Source organism: Pistacia vera, unplaced genomic scaffold, assembly GCF_008641045.1.
Source record: "Pistacia vera cultivar Batoury unplaced genomic scaffold, PisVer_v2 Contig700, whole genome shotgun sequence".
NCBI classification, from domain to species: Eukaryota; Viridiplantae; Streptophyta; class Magnoliopsida; order Sapindales; family Anacardiaceae; genus Pistacia; species Pistacia vera.
The window spans coordinates 101,485-122,680 of NW_022196558.1; the positions used below are offsets into that span (position 1 = coordinate 101,485).

At 38.2% G+C, this 21,196-nt stretch overlaps 1 protein-coding gene across 1 annotated transcript; it reads right to left on the reverse strand.

Annotated features, from left to right (window-relative positions):
• Positions 1–15,741: 15,741 nt before the first annotated feature.
• On the reverse strand, positions 15,742–17,595 carry LOC116114143 (NAC domain-containing protein 100-like). Its single transcript, XM_031400296.1, has 3 exons — positions 17,064–17,595; positions 16,699–16,976; positions 15,742–16,598 (listed from the first exon to the last, which is right to left on the reverse strand). The coding sequence occupies exons 1-3, from the start codon at positions 17,248–17,250 to the stop codon at positions 15,948–15,950; spliced, it is 1,116 nt and encodes a 371-aa protein (XP_031256156.1). The 5' UTR covers positions 17,251–17,595; the 3' UTR covers positions 15,742–15,947.
• Positions 17,596–21,196: the final 3,601 nt, after the last annotated feature.

The window sequence follows — 21,196 nt, forward strand, 5'->3', positions numbered from 1 at the left end:
CACCTCTCATATTACCTAAGTAATAAAAGATTATCAGAATTTTTTATTACCTACTTAACCAAACAAGATAATAACCGAATTAAAAAATAGATTATCAGAGTAATCTTCTCATGCCCTAATCATATATGCAGCCTAAATGTAATTAATAAATGTTTTCTTCCCATTTATCACTCCCAGCTTGCACGTTACCATATTAATTTCTGAAAGTAAATGCGAATTGAGCCAGGCTTTATTCCCCAAGGGCCCAAAGGTAGAGTCCAGTCTCAGTATGTAAATTGAGTCGCCTAAAAAAACAAAACTTGGTCAAACTTGAAAGAATTGCAACCAATTAAAGGTTGATTATATTAGTGAAAGAAAAAGAAAGATGCTTATTCTTTCATTACTTGTTAATTAATTCATTTATATTAGTGATTGGATTCTTGATTATATCTGGTTTTGTTTTGAGGGCATCTGCCATGCACGCAGCTCTCAGAAGAAAGTGGGGTGTGTTGAATATACAGATTCGGTCAAAAAAGAAGCTTCATTATCCTTTACCGATTTGATATCCATCCAGGAATAAAAAAAAAAAAAAAACAGTTGAATTCTTGGACCATATTATTCTTTTTCTTGAAGCACGGTGGTTACATATATCGATCAGTCAAACTTAATAGTGAATTACATCTTAATCTTATCAAAAGTTTAGCATATCAACTGGGATCATGTGAAGAAACAAAGGAATTGTTCAAAATGTGAACACGTGTAAATATATCACAATCAAATGGATTACAAATGACAAGCATCAAGTAGAATAGAATTAGGATCAAAGAGACACGTTAACATCTAGGTTTAAAGATTAGGGCATGTGTCTCTTTGGCCGTACTGTATGCATGCATGGAGGGAAAATATATCACTTTCTTCATGTGTAAATTGATAACGACAATGGCTGTTATGGAGGACAGTGATGAAGATTTAGATAATGAAACGTTTGGTTCTTGTTGGATATCAAATTAATTTAAAGATCAACTATATCCATACAATAATCCAAACTCAAATCTTGAATATTGTCCTTTACATTTCGTGCTTTCCTAAACTTTTTCCCACTCAATTACCTTCTTCAACTTAATTTACTAATTTATATTGTTGATGCTTGATTTTAACACCAACTACTCGCACGTGGAAAATGCTAAAATGACTTACAAGTCACACGTAATATGAAGGGATTGAATCAAATAAAAGGTGAAGAGCAATATTTAAAGTGGTTCGGATGCTCTAAAGCGAATCTCACATCCACTGCTATTGTATTAATAAGAGAGAGATCAGGTCGCGTTCCACGAGTTGAGTTATAGTTTAAAGAGAGAGCTATTTCAGCGTAAAATCAGCTAATCTCTTTAAATGAGAGGAAAGTCCTCTATTTATAATGGGAAAGTTCAAGGTAATGATTATGAAAGCTGCAAGTGGGTAGGTGCCGTGCAAATCATTTCTTTGCGTCCCATTGATCACATGCTCGAGGGATTTCCTCGATTAAAGCGGGGCTTTGACACGTGGGCGATCTCCAACTGCTTGCTAGCCTGGCACTCACCTGCTGCACTGACAGGAGCCATGCCACTTGCACTAGGTGCGACGTGGCCGCACCTGGATGGCACAGAACCCTTCTGAACTCTGACCATCCTTTACTAACGAGGCTCCACGTCAGCCCTACTTTTTCCAGCATAACAGAAGTCCCCCAGTTTTTAAGGTTTAAGGATCGAACCTTGAGAACTTCATAATTATGCCATGATTTGACATATTCAAATGACGCCTGGTCAAGCCAACCTGGCTACAAGGAGGTCACAAAACATTTTTCTACGAGCGACCTGAGATGGTCTTCTTCCGCGAAGTCAACGACCTGGATTAGACCCTACTCAGTGCCGTATCGATGCACCTCTTATCTTAACCGAGGTCTGCGACCTTATTACACTTGGCATATTTCTGCTGGAGGCAAGGAATCACATCGCTTTGCAACCGACATGCGACGAAGAGTGTTCTTTTCCAACGACCTCTTCAGATGTTATCTGTTGCGCTTGACAGCTAATCCATTAATGAAGTATCCTTTATTCTGACAAACGTGTCCTGTGCGCAATAAGTGCCAGTCATGCGCATTAAATGTAAGACATGCTGAAACGACATTCCTTATCAAGGCATTAAATGCAGATGAGAGCGCATTTAATGTGGAGGAGAGAATCGAGCCGTCGCTCGATTATTTCAACAGAGAGACGCGACGATTGAATTCTCGAAGCGTGACGGTTACTCCTTCTCGCCGATTGATGACACGTGGTCGCGATCAACGGCGAGAGACGCATTCCGCCCAAACGTCGCTTGGCTTCAGGAAGACCAATCGTCGTTTCCTCCACTATAAAACCCCAAGCTCGCCTTAAGCAATGTCACAATACTCATACTTTCAGAAAAAGCAAAAAGCTCTCGCGAGACCAGATTTTTAATCCTTCAAGTTGGTGTGTACTTTCCGTTAACAGTAAAAAGTTCGACCCCCACAGCCAAAAAGGTAAGGAAGATCCTTCCATTGCTTTCCTTTTTCTTTTTCATGGACAACTTAACCAGGCGATAATGGTGGGTGTTTATGGCTAGACTTCTGTAAGGAATATGTTTTCAGGGTACGAACCGTTGGGGGTGGTCCCCAAGGGTTTTTTAGGATTTTTGGAAGATACATTAGGGTTTTGTTCTTCCACATCGTCGTACAAAATTCTGTACGGAGACTGAGTAATCTGTACGTGTCCCCCTTTTTCAGACCATAGAAGAGATGGACCCCACAGCAACCAGAACAAATGAGGGGACGAGCTTGCAGGCGCAGGACGCCCCTGTGGGTCCTACGCAAGAGATTCTGTCAGTGGCTACCTGAGACGAAATACAAAAGGCAGTAGACCAATATGCAGTTAGCGTAAACGTCTACTGGTACAGGTCGCATACAGCTCGTAATATGCCAGAGGGAATGGCTGCGATCTCTAAAGCTATATTCAAATGTAGAGCACTAATTCCCTTCCATCCCTTTATTAGGTTGATCCTCGATCACTTCAGGGTCGCACCTTTACAGCTGACGCCTAACGCATATATGATAGTCGTGGCTATGTATATCGCGTGCGTCGAGTACGACCTCGACCAACTGACTGCGTTAGAGCTTGCTTGCTCGTACTATTTAAAAAAAAGCAAGGACAAAGATTCTTACTACCTCTCGAAGCGATCCACGATCGAGGGAGGCATATTTAATTACCCCAGTAATGTCGGGGCATACGACGAGACCAAGTTTTTCTTTTTCCATTACGATGGCATCTGCCACTTTAGGGAGCCGAGTAGGTCTTCCCTTTTTGTACTTAGTGAATTTTTTCTTTTCTTTTTGGGATTCACTTTCTAACAATCTTTCGTGTCTCTTCGTAGGAAACAAGTTGACCAGGTTGACAGATCTCTCTGACTTCAACTAAATAGTTTAATTTGGTAACCTGCCAGATCACTGTCACGATGTGAAACTGCTTGTGACAACCGCCAATTTGAGGAAGTATGACTTCTTCAATTCTGAAGCGACTTTGGAACCCTTATTTCGTAAGTGTCCGCAGTCTTTTCAAATTTTTGCTTTTGCATGTAGTGAACTCTTTTACTAACAGTACCCGCATGCAGCCAATATGCCACCCAAAATGCCAAGGTCGTTGAGAGAGAGGGGGTTCGTTTTCCCCTGGGTCGGCGCCATGAAACCAGTCGAGGTGGGCCCTAGCGACACCACTGTCGAAGGAGCGCAAGTAGGGGCGCAGCCACCCACCAAACAACCAGCACAAACCTTTTTAGCCTGCGATCGCACACCCAAAGCAGAAGACCATAGGCCAAAAGTCCAAGAAAAGAAGAGTGCTACAGCCCAAGGAATCAGAGTTTGAGCCGGAGGGCTTGGGGGTGCAGCCTGAGAGGTCGCAGCCTTATCATGTTTTTCGCTTGAGAGGGAGCTCGAGGCACGCGACCGGGGTTACACTGGTCTGTCTGCACAGGGAACAAAGAGGGGTCGTGGCTTTCAGGAGGAGAAAAGGCAAAAGGCCGGCTGGCGAGGTGCTTTCTGCTTCAGGAGCTGACACACCAGTGTTGGACTCTATGGGTCAACTTCTGGAGCACCTACAGTTGGTGGTGTTCACCCTTTTGGAATGCCAACTTGCCAAAGTCTTTGAAGAGCTCGTGGCCTCCAACCTTGCGGACTTGATGATTAGGGCGGTTCAAATGCAAAGTCAGGTAAGACGGTTTGTCCTCGTCGAGAACATTCCAATACTTTACTCTTTTCAAAGAGACAGTCTAATGCTTGCTTATTTCACTATACAGTCTTTGCTCGCCATGCACCTGGCCCAACAAAAGATCCAATTGGAAGCTTTCGGGGGACTCTTTGAGCTGAAGGAAGAGAACACACAGCTGAGGCACGACTTAGCAACTGCGAAAGAAGAGCTAGGCCTGAACATCATTCAGACGAACCAGTACATGTCGGAGAGGAACTCTGCTCTTCACACGGACTTCCAGAAGGCCAAGCTGGAGAATAGGAGAGAGGAGCTTAAACAACTTCAAAGGACAGTGGCCAGGCTCACCAAAGAGGTTGGCGAGAAAGAGTTAGAGCTACGAGCGAACTCCGAGTGGGCCTTGCGGGTGGAGGAAGAGAGAGCTCGATTGTGAGAAACTTCCGAGAAGCAGAGGAGGGCACTTGAGGCGAACCTCGAATTATCCTAAGGGCAAGTCGCTTCATTAACCGAAAAGATGAAGCGACAAGAATTAGAAATTGAGAGGAAAGCTGCTAACTGGTCTATTCAGTCCATTTATGCCCTTCGGCCAAAAAACCCGACCATGGACCTTACCAACCTTTCGGATGATTACCAAAGGATCTTTGCCTCCATGGTGAGAGCCGATGATGAGGAGGAAGATCTAGGGCCTCACCTGGAAAGGGATCAACCAGAGGAGTACGTCCCGGAGGACCCGGCAGCTGACTAGGTGGTCGATGACCAACCTGGAGATACCGAGGTCGCACCTTCAGGGCCTAGGGATGAAGACCAGTGATCGCTTCTGGCTTAATTTTTCCCACAACCTTGTTTTTTACTACCCTTGCATATTCTCTTGTATTTAGAAATTTTTGAATAAAATGATCATTTTTTAAATTATTTGTGAGCACTTATAATGTTTCGTACTACACAAACATTACATACGCGAATAGAAAGATAAAAACAATGCGAGGAACAAAATCATACATTTATACAAGATGAATTTTGCTTAAAAGCAATCTTAATTACAAAGCTTTCAAGGGAATTTTTATGAGGAAATTAAAAGAGTGAGTTTGGAATTACTAATAATAGGAGCGAAGATGCTCAGCATTCCAAGCTAGTAGTACTTCGAAACCGTTGAGCCTTTGAGGTGATAAGTCCCCGGTCGTATCACCTTAGCGATGCGGTATGGGCCCTCGCAGTTCAGTCTCAATACTCCCACGCTTCATTCCTTTGTACCGAGAAAGACTTCTTTCAGAACCAGGTCGCCGACCTGAAAGTCTCTTCTCTTGACTTTAGAGTCAAAGAATCTTTTCGCACGCTGCTGGTAGGCTGCTATCCTTAATCGAGCTTTGCTACGGTGTTCTTCAACTAAGTCTAGACTTGCACGCAAAAGTACTTCATTGTCTGTTTCATTGAACAGGTCCCTCCAAAGTGAACCAACCCCCACTTCCACTGGGATCATAGTCTCGCAGTCATATGCTAGCGAAAAAGGGGTTTATAAAGTCGAGGTTCTCGAAGTTGTCCTGTATGCCCATAGGACTTCTAGGAGGTCGTCGACCTAATTTCCCTTGGCAGCACCAAGCTTAGCGTTCAGAGTATGCTTGATGGTCTTGTTAACAGTTTCAACCTGGCCATTGATTTGTGGTCTTGCGACTGAGGCGAACTCTTTATGGATCCCCAACTTATCGCAAAACTGCTTGAATTCCTCGTTCTCAAACTGCTTCCTATTATCAAATATGAGGGTATGAGGAATTTCGTAGCGGCACACTATATTTTTTAAGACGAAATCCTTGAGCTTCTTGGTAGTGATCGCGGCCAAGGGTTCAGCTTCAGCGCACTTAGTGAAATAATACACCGGGACCACAGCATACTTAACCCCTCTCTTTCCGGCTAGCATGGGTCAAATAAAATCAATTCCCCACATGGAGAATGGTCAAGGGCTGGTCATAGTTATCAGCTGGTGGGAAGGAGCTCGCGGTACGTTCACAAACCGTTGGCACTTGTCACACTTTTTTACAAAGTTGAAGGTATCCTCTTGAAGCAGGGGTCAATAGTACCCTTGACGAACAACTTTGTTAGTGAGGGATCGCATGGCAATGTGATTACCATAGATCCCTTCATGTATCTCCCTCATGATATAGTCTGCTTCCTCGTCGGTTACACATCGGAAAAGAGGGGCGCTAAATCCTCGCCTGTACAACTTATCTCCTGTGAGTGTGTAACGAGCAGCTTTGGTTCGCAAGGTTTTTGCCTCAACCTTGTCATTGGGCAAAGTCCCATCTCGAAGATACTAAATAACTGAGGTCCTCCAGGAAACTGATTCTGTCATAACCAAGGCATGTTTGGGCGAGCTGATACTAGGGATCTCTATGTACCGAATATGAATACTTTTTGGGGCATCTGAGTCTAGCGATGAGGCTATTCTTGCTAGAGCATCCATGACAGAATTACTGTCTCTAGGAATCTACACGATCGCGAAGTACTTGAAAGACTCGAGTGCGGCCTTAGCTTTCTTCAGATAGTTAATCATGTTTTCTTCCTTGGCTTGATACTCTCCCAAAATCTGATTAACAACCAGCATTGAGTCGCTGTGAATACTGATCGCAGTTGACCCCATTTCTTTTGCCAACAGCAGACCAGCGAGCAGTGTTTCATACTCGGCCTCGTTGTTGGTAGCTTTGAACCCAAACCGAAGAATACCATGGATGCGAGTCCCCTCGAGACTAAGGAAGAGAAGACCTGCACTAGCCCTTTTCCTGTTCGAGGATCCATTGACATAAAGGCTCCAGGTCGATAGATTCTGAATAGTTTCCTGGGTGACTTCGCTAGACTGTTGCTTGGATTCATAAATCGCTTGGTGTGAAAACTCTGAAATGAAATCAGCAATAACCTACCCTTTAATGGTTGCTTTTGGTCTGTATTGCAAATCGAACTGACTTAGTTTCATTGCCCACTTGAGCAACTTACCCAAAGCCTTTGGCTTTTAGAGGACTTGCCTGAGCAAGTAGTTGGTCAATACATGGATAGTGTGGGCATGAAAATAAAGTCGCAACTTTCTGAAGGCGACCAGCAAGACATAAGCTAATCGCTCCATTTCTGGAAACCGCATTTTGGCGTCCAGCAGACGCCTACTCGCATAATATATTGGCCATTGGACTCTGTTTTCTTGCTGAATCAAAGTTGTACTGACCGCATGCTGAGAGACGGATAGATAAAGGAGAAGAATTTCTTGAGGGAGCGGCTTGGACAGGAGAGGTGGCTTTCCAAGGTGCTCTTTTATGCTTTGGAAAGCTTGTTCACATTCCGGAGTCCACTCGAACTTCATGTTGGCCCTGAGTATATTGAAAAATGGCAAGCAGCGATCTGTTGCTCTTGATATGAAGCGACTAAGAGCCGTTATTCACCCATTAAGAATCTGAACCTGTTTTCGGTTAGTCGGGCTCCTCATATCAAGGAGAGCTTGAATCTTTTCGGGGTTGATTTCTATTCCCCTCTAGTTAACCATATACCCCAAGAATTTTCTCGAGGATCCTCCGAACGAACACTTCAGGGAATTGAGCTTCATTCTGTACCTTCAGAGTATACCGAACATCTCAGCGAGATGTGCTATATGATCTGAAGCAACATGCGATTTGACCAGCATGTCATCAACATAGACTTCCACTGATTTTCTGATCTGCTTGAAAAACATTCGGTTAACCAATCGCTGGTAAATCGCCCTAGTGTTTTTTAAGCTGAAAGGCATAACCTTATAGCAATACAGCCCCCAATCTATAACAAATGAAATATGCTCTTCGTCTGACGCGTACATCGGAATCTAATTGTATCCCGAGTAGGCCTCCATAAAACTCAACAGTTTATGTCCGAAGGTGGCATCAATAAGTTGGTCGATTCTCGACAAGGGAAAGCTATCTTTCGGACAGACATTGTTGAGGTCGATGAAGTCAACGCAGGTCTACCATTTGTCGGTAAACTTCTTTACTAAGACCGAGTTGGCAACCCAGCTCGGGTAAAGTACCTCCCGGATGGACCCATTCAAGAGGAAGTTATCTACCTCAACTTTTAAGGTGGCATACCACTCAGAGTCTATTGCTCTCCTCTTTTGGCGAACCGGCCTGACCGCACTATCAATATTCAAGGCATGACATATAACATTCGGGCTGATCCCGACCATGTCAGCATGAGTCCATGCGAATACGTCAACATTTTCCTTGAGGAAGCTTGTCAGGTCATTGGCGAGCTGACGGCTGAGATTACTTCCAATCCTCAACACTTAGGTCGGCTCGCTTTGATCGACCGATACCTCAGATAGGTCTTCAACCGGCCCACTGTGAGGGCATTCCTGGATGTAAGGATCCATGTCATCCTCAACCGGGCCAGGCTGTGGCTCGATCCTGCTAATCGTCATTGCTTGCTTAGGGATGCCAACTAGTGCTCATTTTCCCTTGCACGCCATCTGCACTACCCTTACATAGCAGTCGCGAGATACGCGTTGAGATCCACTTACTTCCCCTATCCCCGTCGGGGTGGGGAACTTCATCTTCAAATGGTATATTGAGGTGACTGTCTTGAAGCTTCATAGTAGAGGTCGTCCCAAGATGCCATTGAAAAAGCAAGGACAGTCTACTACTAAAAACTCAGTCATTTTGGTCAATTCGTTGGTTTCTCTCAACGTGACCTAGAGTGAGATCATCCCCTTGGGAATCAAATGATCGCCAATGAAACCGTATAGATGGATAGAGGCAGGCTTCAGATCTGCCTCATCCAGTTTCATCTTCTCGAAGGCTCGTTGAAATAAGATATTCACGGCACTTCCATTGTCCACCAGTATCCTCTGGACTTCACACCGACCTATTTCAGGTGTGATAACGAGAGCATCCTCATGGGGATGATGTAATCGCACTGCGTCTTTCTCGGAGAAGGTGATTTCTTCCTCTCTGCGAACCTTAGCGGGTCGCGGCGTCATGCTCATGACACTTATGGGGTCATGACGGGCTTCCCAAGCATACTTTTCCTAGGCACCTCGAGAGTTTCCTGCGGGGTGTGGTCCTCCAAAGATGATCCCCACACTATAGAGACCTTTGCGACTACGACACCTCTTTCCTGATTTCTCTTGAATTTTCTTTCGAACGGGAGCTGAGTCATCAACACACTCTTTGAAGTGCCCCTGTTTAATGAGGTTCTCAATTGCTTGCTTGAGGGCCCAACACTCATCGGTGTGGTGCCCATTATCCCGATGATAATGACAGTATTTTTTATTGCTTCTGACTAAGGGGGGATTCTTTATAGGCTCGGGCTCTCCGAGCAAACTGGCCTCCTCTGATTTATCTAGAATAGCCGATACCGAGGCATTCAGGTGAGTGTATTGACTCTTGTTGTGATCGCAATGAGGAACTGAGGCATAAGATTTCTTGGGCTCGTACCGCTGTTTCTTTTCTTTTCGCTGATCATCATTAGCCCATTTGCAATCAGCCCTCCTATTCTCCCCCCGGTTGGGAGTACTGCCCGACAGACGGAGGTCATGGCAACTAAGAGCTACCATGGAACTTTCGATCCGGAGGTACTTTTTAGTAAGGTTGTAGAAGCGAGTGAGGGAAACATCATCCTCAAACTGCAGTTCCTTCTATAAGTCTATCTGCGGGCGAACTCCCGCAACGATAAGAGTCCAAACAGATTCTTCGGGAGTATGAGCCACTTTGTGGAGCTCCCTGTGGAACCTGTCTATATAAGATTGGAGAGGTTTATCCCTCTCCTACCATATATTGCTTAGGTAGAAGTGCCTCAGAAATGTCGAGCTCATTTGAGGCCATGAGCCAACCGATCCTGCTGGAAGCGACCTGAACCAACGCTTGGCATGAGCGATAAGGGTTACTGCCAAGTAACGACATTTTGTCAAGTCAGAGACTTAGTAGAGTTCTATAAGGTCGTTGAACTCGTATAAATGATCCTGCGAATTGAAATTCCCATCGAATGTGCATGTCGGGCATTCTAAATCTCGATGAGAGAGGGACAGCTAACACTGCTGGAGAAAAGGGAGACGCATTTGCGACCTGCCCTTGCTCATTCTACCGAGCCTTAAGTTGATCTAGAGCTCGCTCGCTGTAGTTCCTCAATCTGAGGCAGGGGAGCTACCTGGGGATTACTTTCTGCAACTCGGGTTTGACCCTCACGGTTGCGGTTAAGGAAAACCGCAAATCAGACTCTTCCTCACCTCGGCCGAAAGCTCCGGCCAATCTCGGCACACGCTGGCTAGAGTCATGTGATTCGGGGAGTCTTCCCGACCTCCGCGATGGTACGAACTGACCCGTAGAGGATGAGAATCCTCTGCACAACGACAACCGAAGTCGTCATTCTGGCGATATTAGGAAACTCCCTACCTTGCACCTTTATGGGAGTGCCCGTGCGTCGTGGCGCGGGATGGCTCATGCTGCGACCTATCGTCGAGTCGCAATGCCACAGGTAATCTACTCGGGGCGCGATCGGTGTTTACTAGTCCCTCGGAGCCCTTAGGCCTACTGTACGTCACTTGCTTTCCCTTTCTTTGATGCGCTGCAATGCGCGCGGTATGGGCTTTCGCCCTTTTCCGCACTTTCACGCGACCTGCAGGCGTTTTTGGCAGTGGCACTGCCTCATTGGATTTGGTTGGCAGGACCTGAACCAATTAGTCTAGCCTTTGGCGGACCGTTTGAAGAGTATTATTGAACCCTTCAAGTAACTCATGACGACTGGGTCAAGCCGCGAGCTTGAAGGAACATCCCCCGTGATATTCTACTGGACTAGCGGCATTTCGGGAGAAGTGTCCTCCTAGATCTGGGGGATTTCTTCATTGCCATGATTGGTTCACTCAAATTCAAAACCGCAAGCCATTTACTATTGTGGGACCGATTAGTCAGAGATTTTTCTGATGAATAGTAATACTAAATTAGGCCCTCCTTCTAGCGCCAAACTGTTGATGCTTGATTTTGACACCAACCACTACCACGTGTAAAATGCTAAAATGACTTAGAATTCACACGTGATATGAAGGGATTGAATCAAATAAAAGGTGAAGAGCAACATTTAAAGTGGTTCGGATGCTCTAAAGCGAATCCTACGTCCACTGCTATTGTATTAATAAGAGAGAGATCAGGTTGCGTTTCACGAGTTGAGTTATAGTTTAGAGAGAGAGAGAGAGAGAGAGAGAGAGAGAGAGCTATTTCAGTGTAAAATCAGCTAATCTCTTTAAATGAGAGGGAAGTCCTCTATTTATAGTAGGAAAGTTCAAGGTAATGATTATGAAAGCTGCAAGTGGGTAGGTGTTGTGCAAATCCTTTCTTTGCGTCCCATTGATCACTACCCGAGGGATTTCCTCGATTAAAGTAAGGCTTTGACACGTGGGCGGTCTCCAGTCGCTTGCTGGCCTGGCACTCACCTGCTGCACTGACAGGAGCCATGCCACTTGCGCTAGGCGCGATGTGGCCGCATCTGGACGGCGTAAAACCCTTCTGAACTCTGACCATCCTTTACTGACGAGGCTTCACGTCAGCCTTACTTTTTCCAGCATAACAAATATTAAAACAAATGATATATCAACTTGTCTTACATATGATAATACAAGCGCTTATTATATTAAAACATTCATTTTTGGAGACTCAATTGAAAAATAGTTTGTTTTTTAAAGTATCTTTAAACCCTTTTCCAAAATTTCTAAAAACTTAAAGTGACCGATCGAAACCCTATCCTATCCTATAACAAAACAACGGTTATTCAAATATAATTTCCCTTAATACAATGTGATGATATAATAATGTTTGGAGGGCTTTGATCAAAACTATTTGGAAGTGAAATTTTAATATATTGAAGAAAAAAAAAATCACCAAGAAATTAAGCATTTATATTATAAATAATAATAACAATAATAATAATAATAATAATAATAATATAGTATTAGAAAGCTAACAAGATGCTCATTGGATGTATCATTCTAATTGAACTACATATAACATATTCTTTTGTGTGGTCGGCCACATTTCCCAATTAAACTAGCAAATTCAGCCAACTTTTTCTTTCTTAATTTACTGCTTCATTTGTGCGTATGTGCGTAAGCAATGAGGTAATTAATAATTAATAAACATTATTATTGTTGATTTTGGAATTATTTTTGGTAATTTGAACAACACATGGCAAGGATAATTAACCATTCAAACTCATTCTTTCAAGGGAAAAATTTTATATCTTCTCTTTTTATACTAAAAGTGTTATGTAAGTTAATTTATTCAAAAACTATAGTCTATAGACTTTATGAATGCAAGTAAAGATAAGCTTATCCTAAGAAACCAACAATATAATGCCCTCTAAATTCAATATCTTTTTTATGTATCATATAATCATTTACTAGTCCACGTACGACTCCACAACACATCATAAGTGTATAAAATAGGATATTTTTTTACCATTTCAAGCCTGCAAAATTGGAATTTTTCATAATCATATCTGACTTTTCAATTCAGTATCCTCAATATCCTCGATGATTAAATGATAAATCCTAATATCCTAACTTATTTCTTGTTTGAACTAAACAATTATTTATCCATGCTACCATATTTAGCCTCAAATATTCCACTATATATATTTTTTTTGAAATGTTTCTACAATAGATATAATTTTAATTATTTTCAGAGTTAAAATACATAAACCCTCCTAAGATATGATATGATAAAAGAAATTCTATTGAGATTTCTATAATAACAAATATCCTTATAAAGTATAACCTCTCTACAGTGATACTTTATGTATGAATAACCTCCATATAGTCATAAAAAATTATGGTCCTAACTTGGATCAGTTATGAATAAGAATAAATTTCACATTGTAATAAGTTATAATTTTTCTAGGTTCCGTATTAAGAAACTTGTCTCTACATAGTAATAATTATATATATATATATATTTATTGCAAAAAATATATGTTATGTTATATTAAAGGTTTAAGATGAAATAAAATATTTATCTAAAATTGTTTGATAATGATTTATATTATAGAGTTGTTACCACATCTTTTATCTAACGGGTTCATAATAAGTCGTTAACATGGACACTTTCTTATTGAAGCTACAGTATTTTTAACTTCTCAAGTATGTTTAGAGCGTCTTGACATGAAACTTTTGGTATTTCCGTACTATCATCCTCCAGATTATCTCCTTCCTCTTCTTGTCTAATTCTAGTAATGTTTTTTTCTTCAGTTAAAGCATATATGACTTGTTACTCATTTGGATGATTGAGAAACATATTAATATACATTTAATTAATGTAGTGAAGTTGTCAAATCTGATCATTTAATTCTACAGTAACTTTTTAATATCTATTTTCGTACTATTCTAATACTATTAAAACAATGAATTGAAATCTTAATACTACTAAAACATGAATAGAAATCCTAATACTATTAAAATATGAATTATAAAATAAGAAATTTTTTTGAATAAAAAAATAATTATTATAATTACACCTCTATTAAGTTATAATCTCTTTATGGTAATAAATTTAATTGACCCTGACATTATGACTATAGAGAGATTTTACTGTATTATTAATGAACGGTTGGTTAGTCAATAAAATTTACATAAGTATGTAGTAAATTTATTTTAACACATCAAACTTAACAATTGGAAAAGTTGTTTTATTTTCAAAACCTTGATTGATTTTTTGTTATTTTGTTGTACTTAAAGAAGATTAATGTAATTAACTTTTTTTTATATTAAAAAATATTGTTTATGTGATAAAATGTATTGAAATTGATGAGAAAAAAACAGAAAGATATTTATAGCAAAAAGGGGTATAGTGTTATCGGGATTTTCCTTTTGTAAAATATCAAAAGGAAAGGGCAAAAAAAGTCAAAATTGTTAGGAGTGGTGTCGTATTTTCCACGTGAGCAAGGCCAGCCGGTAAGTGTGGTGTACCATGGGGCAAGATATAGGTGGCTAAGTTTTGGCATAGTCACGGGGTGACGAAGGCAAAAACCTGAACCGCGTGTCTCATTAGCGCGGGAATCGGAATGGGGTCCATGTGACTACGTGTCGACCGTTAAAAAGGCCAAACTCTGCCTGGAACCTGACCTCACCATTCTGTGGGGCCACAACTCAACAAAGTCACGACGAAACTTCTTTAGTGTCTGGTGGGACTCCACTTCCTAGGTTTAAGATAACATATTGTATAATTACATAAATACCCTACGATCCAAGTTTTTGTAGCCCATAGTATTCGGGGAGACCGAGCATTCATAAAATATGAGGATGAACAGTAAATACCCTTTTATATAATTATAGGTATTGGTTAAAGTAGAATATGAGGAATTTGAAAGGAAGGAGAGTTAAGTGAGTGAGAAGGAAGGACAAAAGTAATTATTTTGATATAGTTAAGGGACATTTTGTGAAATTGTTGATTGAAATGGATGGAGTTGGAAGTTTAAATCATGTGCTAAAAATCAAAATATCACATGCTTTTAACCAACAAATAAAATAACAACCCAAACCCATTGTTTCATCACGCATTACACCTTCAAAACAAAACGGAATGTATGTCATCATGAAATGAATGAATGGATAAACTTTAATCAGAATTTTGAATGAGAGTTTTGAGAAATTAAGTAAAATCCTAATAATCTAAAATTAATGGAATTAATACTTTTTTTTTTAATGAGAAAATTGGTGACTAAACTCAAGTAACCCATTAATAAGAGTCTATGGGTGAATAATATTTGAGTGAAACATAAATATTAGGTTTTTGTGGTAAACTCTTTTTCAACTTATTTAAAGTTTTGAAATGTAAAAAGTAATTTCCCGTTATTTCAAGTATTTTGCTTTATCATTCATTATAGAAAACCCTAATTAAACAATCATAAACCTTTTTAGATCAACTTTATTTTTAAAAAGATCTACTTTTATAAGTTTTACCTTAATAAACCGAACTAATGAAAGCTTAAAGTTAACATGCGGAACTAATTACTTTAATAAGTCGAATTAATGAGAGTTTAAAATTGACAGACTACTTTAATAATCGAATTAATAAGATTTTAAAATTGACACGTGATGATGAATAATATTAAAGGAGGTGGGTTACAAGGAAACTTAATTTGTAGATGAACATGATGTTGAGTCAAAAAATAGAAGGGGGAATAAAATCAAAGTAATTAACTAAGAGCAAGGTAAGGTTGATTTGAATGGTTTGGCTGTGTACAAAGTTTGATGAATTTTCAAATGATTATAAGTGACAGAGAGACATGATTAAAAAAAATGCAAATATAGAGGGTGAAGTTGTAATGGTTGGATTTTAGCAGAGTAGAGATGTGGGAAATCAATTTGAGTCCCTACAAAATGAAATTCAAAATCCAATAAACAATTCATGAGAATGAAACTCAATGATTTAATCAAATTACAAAAATAAGATCAGTTAGCCACCAACTGAATCTCTAATATGACAAATTCTATATCCATCCAATCAAATTAACAACAACAAAATACAGCTAATAACTTCATTTAATTTCTTGCACAAATACATAATCATAATCATAATCACAATTATATGGTTCGCTTTCATTTGAGATTCAACAATATCTATACAACAGACCCACACCCATCACCATTTTAATACAATACCCAATAATAATTAATAACTAATAATAATGCTTATCTTCTTACTAATAATTTCATTTCATCTCCTAGTTTCAATAATTCCAAAGTTTATCAATATCCACTGCTCCGCTTGAAGTTGAAGGAACCTGATCTTGATCCTCGAATTGGCTCTTTACCATTTCGAAATTGGACATAACTGAAGATATTTCTGGGTTCATATCGCCAGTCAGCCCTGTGTCTTGTGAAAGACTGACCATTTCCCGCTCTGTTTTGAAACTCTGTCTCATGTTTGATGTTTGGTTTTCGATTAAGGCCCTCAGGGTTAACTGGTCTTGCATTAGAATTGAACCTGGAAATTGGAAATTTGATGTAACTGGGATGGACAAAGGGGGGGAATGAAATGAATTTGGAAATGGGATACGTGGGAAAAGGTCGGTTCGGTTGGAAGAAGAAACGGGTATGAGAGGATTGTTCAACCAATCGAATGAGTTTTGTTGGGTTCTTTGAACATCAATGGGATTTGAGTTGGAGAAGCAGGGCACGTAAGCCGAATCAGTAAGAGGTTTAGTGGACTTGCCGCCATTATTGTTATTATTATCAGGAGGAGAAGAATCCATTAATGGAGGTAAACCAGAAGGACCTAATTCATTATTGCCAAAAGACCCTAAACTTACTATCCCTGAAATATGAATTTTCTTCCCACCTGAACTCTTTTGAAACACCCTCGAAATCACCCATTCATTCTGCAAAAACAACACCAAATTAACAAAACTTCCATTAACACTCACATAATAACATAAACAACTATAACTGAGTTGAAGAAAACAGAGGAAACGTATGCACCTTTGCATTTTTGGGAAGATTATGGACAGAAAATTTCCCATCCAATCTATATTCATGCATGACCCAGTTGGTTTTTTCTCCTTTTGGGGCTCTTCCCTTGTAGAAAACAAGAGTTTTCTTCATTCCCACAAGTGACTTTCCTCTGTAAATTTCTTTATCTTTCCCGGTGGCTTTCCAGTAACCGGAAACGGTTGCCCGATTAGTCCTCAACCCAGTTGGATATTTTCTGTCCCTCATACAAAAGAAGTACCACTCTTTCTCTCCCATCTTTGCTTTCCCTTTATCCAAAGAAAAACCAAATTAGATAACAAACCACAATTGATACTCAAATTCATGTTCATAAAAAGAGAAAACTGAAAACTTACAAGGCAATTCCCAAGGTTCAGACTTGTTCAAATCAACATCTCCAATAGCTCTAGATGAGAAATTGACATCAAGAACTTTCTTGTACAAGTAGTGAGAGATGAGCTCTTCATCAGTGGGATGGAATCTGAAGCCAGGTGGCAAATCCATCTGATCGTCTTCCTTACCAAATCCAGAATTGTTCTCCATTCTACAAATAGCTAAAACCCTGTTGGCTTATTATATTGTGTAAAACCCACTAAATTCAAAGCACCTTACAGAGAAAACAAGGCTAAACAAAAAGATTAAGAATGATAGAGAGAAGGTAACAGAAAGTGTTGGATATATATACAAAAGGCTAAGGGAAGTTAGGAAGAAAGGGAGAGATTGAGTGAGAAAAGAGGGAAGCTGCCATGGAACAAGTGATTGAAAAAAGTTATAAACCTGAAAGATGGAGAGATGTTAAAGAGAAAAAGCAATTTGGAGAAGGAGAGCCCCCATTAATGCTGGTGCTTTGTAGAGAGATAGAAACGTGGTTTGTAAAGCAACTAGGTGGGGGTTGTTTTTGTTTTAGCCTTTTATTAACTTTATTCTAACTATCATTAAAAAATAATAATTATTATTATTATCATTATCCTAGCTTTCTAAATTTTTGACCAGATGCAAGAACTCAGCTCAATTCCATGCATGTAAAAATTTTATCATTTAATTTGTTAGAAGACTATGTCATCTTGAAATTTTATTATCTGTTTTTTGTATAATATTTTATAAAATTACTTTTACAAAGTAAGATGCATTTTGATATAATAAATATATTAAATAAAAGAATTACAAATTACAATTTGTTTGTTACTACTATTTATAGAAGTAGAAAAGAGTCTTGTGGTCAATATAGTCAAAAAAGTAAGGGATCTATTTGATATAAAATTTAATATGAAAATGAGTCAAATTATTTTACGAAAATAGTTTTCTGAAACAATTCTAAAAATTAGAAAATGATTTCTTAGTTTCAGTCATTTTTAGCCTGAAAATAGTTTTTATATATTATATAAAATACATTTTTAAATAATAAAAATATTAAGATATAACTCAAAATTTTGAATCATATTTAGTATTTAAAAGTGATTTTTGAATCACAAATCAAACAGACCCCAATAATTAAATATTGTTTTATAAATATAAAATTGAAGAATGCATCATATCTTTCTTTTTATATCTATTTTCGAAATATTAAATCACAACATGATTATTTTTTGTTGTATTTGGATATATAAATATAGAAATGATTTTGAAAACGACCATATATTATATTAAAATAAAATCGTTGGTGTTTAGAGGCAAAGATGGGATTAGCAATAATTATCTAAACCGCAATTTTATGTTGAAAAAAATGGAAAAAAAATATTAATAATTTGATTTTTTTTGATGTGAAAGAAGGGCTTTTTTTTCTCCTAAATCGAATCTCCTTTATCCTAATAAGTCATACCAGCTGTGAAAGATTACAGAAGTTCACATTTCAACTTCCAAAAATTAGCTAATAAAAGTTGTTTATTTTACAAATACAAAATGACCCATATACCCCAAATACTAAAATATTTTTTGAAAATATTTTCAAATCATAGCCTAGATTTTCATGGTTTAAATATCAAAATGTGACACTTATCATCAACAAGTTTAAATCAAACAAGGGTGGTCCATATTTAAGTCAATAGGCTTTGGGAAATTTAAGCTTGGCAATAATTAATTAAAATCATTGATGAAATAAAAAAAGTTCAGTAAAGAGTAGAGTGAAAGATAGATGAAGCCAAATTAAGGTTAAATTAATTAATTAAATAAATACACTTTTTATTAACGTTTCACTCGAATCCTTTGAGGGGCTCACTAATTAATTAGGGTTTGGCCCTCTTGCAATAAGAGAATGTATAAAGAATAAAGTGGTTTGTACTTTGTAATTAAGAGTCATTTACGACGGAAAGTTCTCCATTAATGATTATTAAAAGAATAATTGTTTTTCTTGTTTTTGATAATCAAGCGACTGTGTGAGTGTGGGCACACTACAACTAGTTTTTCGAGGCTTTGAAGTTAATGATCAGATAATTCTTTAGTGACCATCATTATTAACAAACGAAAGAAATCAAACTCAAGACCTCTTAAATAATGCATTCAATAGTCTTAATTGACTGCTTGACTATCTAGGAGTTGGTTTAAATTTAGATAATTTGAGAAATAGGTTATTAAAAACTAAATTATTAAACACACAAATTTCATTTCGTAATATTAAAATGTGAAAGCTAATTAATTAATCTAAACTTTGATAATGTATTATTTGTCCAAACTTGTGGGTGATGAAATAAAGAAATATTAAAGTATGTCAACACGTGATTTGTGTACTTCTAAGCCTAATATCAAACCAAAAGTCTGGTTGGTTTCCAATTTCTCAACCTAAACCTAGCTCAATTAACCTCCACTTTCAAACTATATCAAAAATGTCTCCTCTCTAAAGTAAATCATAAATATTTTATTTTTATAATATTTCCCAATTGAGTCTCCAAAGCAAATCTCCATTTTATCGTTGTAATTGGGTATATTGGCAGGTTTATTTATTTTATTTTATTTTTCCTATGAGATCACTTATTCGTTTAGAAAATATTAAAAACACCCATTTCAGTTTTTATTTTTTATTTTGTAACGGGTAAGATATAAACTTTTAGAGGGTTTTGATAATTACACAAATATTTTTAATAATTTTTGAGAGAAATAAATGAGTATTAATATACAATCTCTATTTTTGATTATATGGTTAAATATACATTACTAACATTTTAGAAATGATTTTTCCATCCATTTTCATAAAAAAAAAAAAAAGGGAAATGGAAATATGTAAAATAAAGAGTTAATTTAAGAATAAACGCGAATGATAATTATTCCATGTAATAATTAAGCAAGAAAGGGTAAAACTTTCCTTTTGAGGAAAAAAAAAAACCTCAATGATGAAGACACGCGTGTCGCGTTTTAATTGTGGGAGGAATTTTAATTGTCTTGGCAACCTCATTATAGTCAACGTCCATATCTGCTGCGTAAGCATCATAAAAAAAAAAAATTTAAAAATGGACAGTACCAGCATTTCCCAATAACAGCAAAAACGATTCCGCCACTTGGCGGATCCTAGTTGAATCACACAATAACGCCAATTAAACTATGATTAGTTTAATTAACCCTAAGGTTGACTATTAACCCCGGGTGAGGATGAGCTGCCCGTTTGGGCCCTGTTTCTCCTGTTCCGACATGTGGGTATGAAAGCAACAATTATCACACACGTGGCACAATATGGTTGGTCTAGAATGCCGAAATCCCTGGGGGAAGAAGTAGGAGAAAGTCAACTAGTTTGAATTTGAAAAGATTTTGCTTAAGTACTTTCCAAATTTTAATTAAACATTTTAATAATTTTATAATTTGCTGCTAATGATTGACCATTTCATTGGGTGCCTAACTGGGCTTATAGAGCGATTAAATTGATAATATAATAATTTTATCTAGGCTTATAAGTATGTGGCTGGCTCAATAGTATTCACATGGCTTAGGTCAAATTAATCTATGGTTTCAAATGAGCCACATTGATTCATATAATATTTCCATTTAGAGTTTGACTTGCTTTTATTTTGACAAACCAAAGTTTTTAATTTATGTCAGAGGTAGCTTCAAGAAATTCAAACTTAGGTCGGCATAAATGCCTATCTAAGAAATTTTAAGTTTCGATTTGAATGTGTTACTGCATCAATAACCGTCGTTGAATTGCAAAAAAACAATTACTTATTTGAATTCTAATTCTTACATATACATATTAAGTATCATCAAAATACATGATCAAATAACGTTTTTAACATATTGGTATTTATTAAGATAACATGATTCATGTACTCTTCTATAATAATGAAGAAGATTTTGAATAATACAATGTGAATTATTTCATTATTTTCTATAAAAACCTGTCTGTCAAGAAACAAATTTTTCTTGTAAGGATTATTTCCAAGGAAGACATGTTTCTTATAATGGATCTATAGAGTATACTACTGATTAGGAACCCGACCCAGCTCGATTGGTTTAATTGGTTAGACTAGGACCCAAAGCCTTCACTAGTTTAACCGACAAAGGCAGA